Source organism: Bufo bufo, chromosome 9 (assembly GCF_905171765.1).
Source record: "Bufo bufo chromosome 9, aBufBuf1.1, whole genome shotgun sequence".
In the NCBI taxonomy this organism is placed as follows: Eukaryota; Metazoa; Chordata; class Amphibia; order Anura; family Bufonidae; genus Bufo; species Bufo bufo.
The window spans coordinates 199,800,973-199,808,133 of record NC_053397.1 but is presented as its reverse complement, the minus strand read 5'-3'; the positions used below and the strand labels follow the sequence as shown (position 1 = coordinate 199,808,133).

At 44.0% G+C, this 7,161-nt stretch overlaps 1 protein-coding gene across 2 annotated transcripts in view; it reads left to right on the top strand.

Annotated features, from left to right (window-relative positions):
* Positions 1-286: 286 nt before the first annotated feature.
* Positions 287-7,161, top strand: part of CDKN2C (cyclin dependent kinase inhibitor 2C) — a 7,839-nt gene continuing 964 nt past the window's right edge. The window contains exons 1-3 of one of the 2 annotated variants that reach the window (XM_040407693.1): positions 287-1,149; positions 1,262-3,280; positions 7,013-7,161. The exon at positions 7,013-7,161 is cut by the window's right edge and continues 964 nt beyond it. In XM_040407693.1, the coding sequence (XP_040263627.1) occupies positions 2,645-3,280; positions 7,013-7,161 (785 nt within the window). In that variant the 5' untranslated portion in view covers positions 287-1,149; positions 1,262-2,644. Of the gene's footprint in view, positions 3,281-7,012 lie in introns of both variants that reach the window. The other variant, XM_040407692.1, reaches the window with a different exon arrangement.

Below are 7,161 nucleotides of genomic sequence, written 5' to 3'. Positions count from 1 at the left end.
GACAGGAGATGTGACATGGAGGAGAGAAGATGTGACATGGAGGAGAGTGCAGGGACAGGAGATGTGACATGGAGGAGAGAGTACAGGGACAGGAGATGTGACATGGAGAGAGTGCAGAGACAGGAGATGTGACATGGAGGAGAGAGTGCAGGGACAGGAGATGTGACATGGAGGAGAGAAGATGTGACATGGAGGAGAGTGCAGGGACAGGAGATGTGACATGGAGGAGAGAAGTGACAGGAGGGAAAGCAGTTGTGACTGTAGGTGGGAGTTGCAGGAGTGTTTGTGACATGGAGGAGAGTGCATTGAATGGAGGGAGAGGGGTTGAGGCATTGAGAAGCCTAGTGACAGGGGGACAGGAGATGTGACATGGAGGAGAGTGCAGTGACAGGAGGGAGAGAGGTTGTCACATGGAGGGCAGAGGAGTGACAGGAGGGGAAGCAGTTGCCGGACTGTGTGTGACATGCAGAGTGCAGTGTACAGATGGGAGAGAAGGGGTCCACCGTCGCCTGCAGGACAATACAGTGAGGGATGAATGAGAAAAGACAGCACACGGAGGAGAGTGCAGTGACATGAGGAAGGAGAGCGTCAAGATGAGGCAGATTACAGTGAGAGGGGTTGTGGTATGAGAGTGCAGGATAGAAGCTAAAACTGCCGCACAACCAGACGAGGGCAGAGAAAGAGACGTCACTGAGAATGACCTGATGGGAGAGATAACAGGCAGTGAGAGTGCAGTGACAGGAGAGGAGGAACGTGTGACAATGAGAGTGCGCCGCCAGGAGGAATAACGTAGGGACAGTGGAGGAGGGAGAGCAGGAGCCCGAGCAGAGGGCTGAGGACAACGACAGCAGCAAGGAGTCTGCCATGAATTCAGTGTGGCTGTGAGACTCTTCAGTGACAGTTGTGACATGGAGGAGAGTGCAAGTTACAGAAAGGAGAGTGACTGCAAGGAGTGAGAGAAACAGTGACATGGAGGAGAGAGCAATGACAGAAGGAACTGGAAATGTGACATGGAGGAGAGTGACTGACAGAGGTGAGAGAAACAGTCACATGAAGGAGAGAGAAGAGCAGTGACATGGAGGAGAGTGCATGTACAGAAAGGAGTGTATCTGCCAGGAGTGAGGAGAAAAGGTGACACTTTGGAGGGGAGTGCAGTGACATGAAGGGACAGGCATATCGAGGGGAGTGCAGTGACATGGAGGGGAGTGCAGTGACATGGAGGGGAGTGCAGTGACATGGAGGGGAGTGCAGTGACATGGAGGGAGTGCAGTGACATGGAGGGGAGTGCAGTGACATGGAGGGAGTGCAGTGACATGGAGGGAGTGCAGTGACATGGAGGGAGTGCAGTGACATGAAAGGGAGTGCAGTGACAGGTGCAAGAGGACGTGAGGAAGGGGGCAGTGTTGGGGGAATGCATTGGAAAGCAATATGGTTGCCTGATGAGATAGCACACCTGCATGGGTGAGGAACAGAGGAGGAATCTGAAGAAGGGAGAGATGCCTGTACATAAGGTCTAGGGGATGTTCTCCATGGTTTGCACTGAGAAGTGTAGAACAGGCGCAGTAATATTGGGGCATTATGGTTGGATAGCTGGGGAACAACAGCTTTGGTGAATGTAGGAATAATGCATGGGGCAGGATGGTGCAAATACTAAGAATGAGAAGTAGTTCTGACTCTAAGGAGCTGTGGAGGAGGTGAAAGAAGGAGAGCACGCATGGATAGTGCTGGAACCATACCTGTCCCATGGAGACACCTGGACGTTACCACTAGAACTACATCCTGGATCCTCTGCAGTTCACATTTCACACAGGATGTTGAGTGTCCGACTTGAAGACTTTTTGGAGAGGGCCACCCTTTCTTCAGCATCTCGGAGGGCTTCTCTTGGGCCTCACGGCAACAGTTCTGGAAATTGTTGGATTTTCCTTTCTGAACCATTTTGGAGTTTATACTACTGGGTCCTGCTAGGCCTTGGGTCAAACATACCAATACTTTCTGGAGGTTGCATCATCTGTGGAGGCCAGCACACTGGAGATTGGACTCATCAACATATGGAGGCGGAAACTGCTTTAAACCACTCAAACTGTTTGTGGAGGCTGCATCCACTGCTCTGGATTGTGCAATGTCTTGTGCCCAGCCTCCCACTCCAAGGTCAACGTCAGCTTCAAGATTTCCAGACCACTCGTCTTAGGCAGGGCTTGGTATCAGCCGACACGACCTAAAATAAAAGGGTGGCATGGTGATGGTTGAGGAAGCTGACAGACAGTTTTGAGGGAGTTGTAGTGGGCAAGATATGAGCCTAAAGGCTTCAGCTATGGTGGGCATCGATAATGGGGCAAAGCTGCAGAGAAGGAAATGGAAAGTTAAAGGAGGCTGATGATGAGAGGGCAAATGGAGGATGAGAGAGTTGTGGACCAGGAGGAGAGTAAAGTTTCTTTCAGGTCTCGAAGTATCCCAGACCAGGGTTAGATGGTGGGAGGAGGAGGAGAATCTGGTGATCCATTCCTGATAAGGTGATCAGAGGGTGGATGATGGGTCAGAAAGAGAGTGAAGGCTGGAAACAGGAGTGGTCTTGATCAGAGAGAGAAGATGCAGAATAGAGGTCTAAGGAAAGAAGAAATATTGCAGAGGAGAGAAGGGAGGCTGCATGGCTGGACATCTTGTGATGGAGCCAGTGGAAGGAGGCTGGATGGAGAAGGTTAGGAAAGGAGACATGTCTGGATGGAGGAGGAATCTTGCAGCATATGGCTGGAGATCCAGACAGAAGGAAAGGGAGAGGATATTGCAGAGGAAGGCTAGAGCAAGGAGAGAGGGAATAGGGCAGATGAGAGGTAGTGCATGTGAAGAGAAGGGGCATCTTGTGATGGAGCCAGTGGAAGGAGACTGGGTGCAGAAGGTTAGGAAAGGAGAGAGGTCTGGATGCAGAAGGAATCCTGCTGGAGATCCAGACAGAAGGAAAGGGAGAGGATATTGCAGAGGAGGGCTCGAGCAAGGAGAGAGGGGAGGCTGCAGAAATATCTGCTCATCACGTGTGCCCGGGGGCGGGCCCTGTTTTACTAGTATTTACTACGATCCCCCTATTAGCTCAGAGCCCAGGCTGTCAGCCTGTTCATGCCATGCACTAATCACCCTCTGCCCAGGACCCCAGCCCAGCATGGCAGAGCCACTTGCGGACCTGATGTCAACAGCCGCTGCCAGGGGGGACCTGGAGCAACTAGAGGACCTGCTGCAGAGGACGACCAATGTGGATGCACCTAACAGATTCGGCAGGACAGCCTTACAGGTGGGTGTGAGAGATCGGGGGGGGGGGGGGGGGGGGGGGGGGGGGGGGGGGGGGGGGGTAACTTAGCACTGTTGCTCCTAGGGGGCTTCATAACCTCTCCATTGTGAAATAATGTATAGCAGACCCTGTGCACATGAAGGGTTAATGCCTCGACCTTTAGGGATCACTCTTTTATAATGATATGAGGGGGGGGGGCAAAAATCAATGGCACAAATGAGAGGACCCTGTGCACCATAGGAGATCGCTGAGTCTCTTCTGCTCCATGCATGCAATAAAGCGCAATAAAATCCAGATCTCCTTCAGCATCCTCCCCATCCATTATGCATCCTGAGGCGCGGGGTGCAAAGGGTTAACGTGCCCCCGCCAGGTAGTCACACTGAGCAAACACCAAAACCAAATCTTCAGCTGTCTGCAGCACTCTGCTCTCTCTCCAGATCACTACTTGGGTATCTGACTTTTTTTTTTTTTCTTCTTCTCCTTATTATGGTTATATTAACAACCCCCCCCCCCCCCCCCCCCCCCCTCCTTATACCCCAGGGGCCTGGAACCCAAAATGTCATTTATAAAGTAGAAACCGATCTAATTCCTGAAAAGGAACACAGGCCACAAATATAGTAGATGGTCTGCAAAATGGGGGCAGATCTTCTGCAGAAGGGTGTAAGGCAATGTCTAGCCAGGATGCTGAAAAAAAAAAAAGATTAGTGCTCCCTGGTGTCAGCACCATGATGGCCCACAGTCTGGTGATCACCAGGGGCTCTACTGTGGAGGCAAAGTCACCAAGGAGGCCATTTGTATCAGGGCTGCCCCATCTCATTGACCGGGCACTTACTGGGTGTGGGTGCATTTCACTTTTATCCAGTAAATCTATTCTGGATCTGGTGCCAGGGCTCAGAAAAAAATAGATTTATTAATTTGCAATAGTCCATGATTTCTCAGAATGTTCGCAATGATTACTCCTTAGGAGGAAGGGGTGAGAAAGGCCTCAGATGTTCTAGGGAGTGAAGGTGACAGCAGAGGCCACGTGTGTCAGGCCTCGCACCTCAGGCTGCAGAGATGGGAAGTGGGCAATGTGCAGAGAACATGTCTGCCTCTTCTGCTGCTGGAGGGGGCACATATTGCATTTCTATACCATCTATGCACACAGGCCTGGGGACTATTGCAGCCTATGAAATGAGGACAGAGCTTGAATTGTATTTCCCGAGGAGCACATGCTTCTTTTAAGGTGGGCGAGGTTGGACAGATGTGATCGGCTCGATAAATTGTATAGGTTAGTTCAGCCACTGTGGACGATATTCATAGAATCAAAGTGGAAAGCCTGTCATCATATTCCTCCTGTTTTCCTATTTTACAATATGAGTGAGAATAAGGCTACTTTCACACTAGCGTTCGGGTGTCCGCTCGGTGGTAGCCTAAGAAAGTTTATATTATTATTATTATTATTATTATTATTATTATTATTTTATTATAATAATTATTATTATTCCCCCTTTTTCTGGAATAATTATTTTTGATGTTTGCAGTTTGGTGACTTTCTCTAGGCTGTAAATAAAATAATAATAGTCACAATGTCTTTACTGGGGGTGTAATCCTAGGTCTGCTGAGAAGTAACAAATGATGCGTTTATACTGACAAATGTCAGCGAGCATCTCCTTGTCTGCAGACAGAATGACATCTTTTCTTCAACAAAGACACACCTTGAAAATAAGAAGTCTCTGTGTACTGAGGAGGAGACTTCAGCCAGCACCAAGGCCCCGGCCTTCCAGTAATAACTCGAAATAGTTTGACTATATCTGTCTACATTATCTATCTATCTATCTATCTATCTATCTATCTATCTATCTATCTATCTATCTATCTATCTATCTATCTTATATATATTATATTTATGAATGTATGCATGTATTTATCTATCTAAATGTATCTATAGAGGTAGATAGATCGATAGATAGATAGATTATAATATGTATCTATAGATTGGTAGATAGATGAAATAGATGGGCACATAAAAATATCTAGATAAATACAATGATCCATTGAACACGTAGATAGATCGATAGAAGATGGGTATTATAGGTACTATACATAAACTCATACAGGGCTGTAAACGCAGTATACATGTTTAGTGTTTGTAAATATTATGTTACAATATCGTACTGTTTTTTTATTATTTACATTGTTGCAAAAGTATATAAAAATATTTCATAGATGTGTATTACACTCCCCATGTATAAAACTATGACAGGCCTCGGTATTTTTCCACTTCTTGGAAATCAAGGCCTCTAGCAAATAAAGACATTGCAGTCTTCCTTTTTGTAAATGTATGCCTCACATATAACAAGAAAATCCTATAGATTAACTGATAGAAAGCTCTACACTTCCACATCATATATAGATTGTGGAAGTGTGTGCGTGCATATATGTGTGTGTATATATATGTATATACGGTGTGTGTGTGTATACACACACATGCGTTAGAGCCGTTTTCATATATAGTATGCATAACTTTTATCATATATAAGGTGATGTATTATTTATATTTTTTCTAGATCTACAAATAGATATATAAAAGGTGTATTCATGTTTTATATGATATATACAGAGAGAGAGAGAGAGAGAAAATTTGCATACACAATTTATATATTTAATATAGATCATAGATCTACCAATATAGATCTATACCAGTGCCTGTATATTATAATGTAAAACACACCTCTGTATTACTGTACACTGAATTACAATAAAGATCTACATGAAGATATGTAACTACACTATATATATATATATATATATATATATATATATATATATTATGTAGAGTTTTGTTATATAGCTATATGTGTGTGTATGTGTATATATATATATATATTGTAGAGTAATACAGAGGTGTGTGTTACATTACAATATATAGGCACTTGTAGATATCTATATTGGGGTATATATATAGAGAGAGAGACAGTTTTGTTATTTATATATATATATATATATATATATCATTTGTATACAGTAATACAGAGGTGTGTGTTACATTACAATATATAGGCACTTGTAGATATCTATATTGGGGTATATATATAGAGAGAGAGACGGTTTTGTTATTTATATATATATATATATATATATATATATATATCATTTGTATACAGTAATACAGAGGTGTGTGTTATATCACAATATACAGGCACTTGTACAGATCTATATGGGTACACATTACATATATAAATGGTGTATACATCTCTCTCTCTCTCTCTCTCTATATATATATATATATATATATATATATTCATGAAAATATATATATATATCTGTACAGTTTTGTTATATATGTATATATAGCCTTTGTATGCAGTAATACAGTATACAGGCACTTGTACAGATCTATATTGGTATATATTCCATATATGAATGGTGTATACATCTCTCTCTCTCGCTATATATATATATATATATATATATATATATATATATATAATCTGTACAGTTTTGTTATATATGTATATGTAGCCTTTGTATACCAATATACAGGCACTTGTACAGCTCTATATTGGTACATATTCCATATATAAATGGTGTATACATGTCTCTCTCTCTATATATGTACAGTATTGTTATATATGTATATGTAGCCTTTGTATAGCTATGTACAGGCACTTGTACAGCTCTATATTGGTACATATTCCATATACAGTATATACGGACACCTGTAGAGACTAATAGCCCTGCTGTCTTCCCCAGGTGATGAGGCTTGGTTGCCCGGCCATTGCCAGCCTCCTGCTGAGAAGAGGCGCCGACCCCAACCTCCAGGACCGCAGCGGCTTCTCTGTCCTCCATGACACTGCCAGGGCCGGCTTCCTGGACACTCTGCAGATTCTTCTGGACTTCCA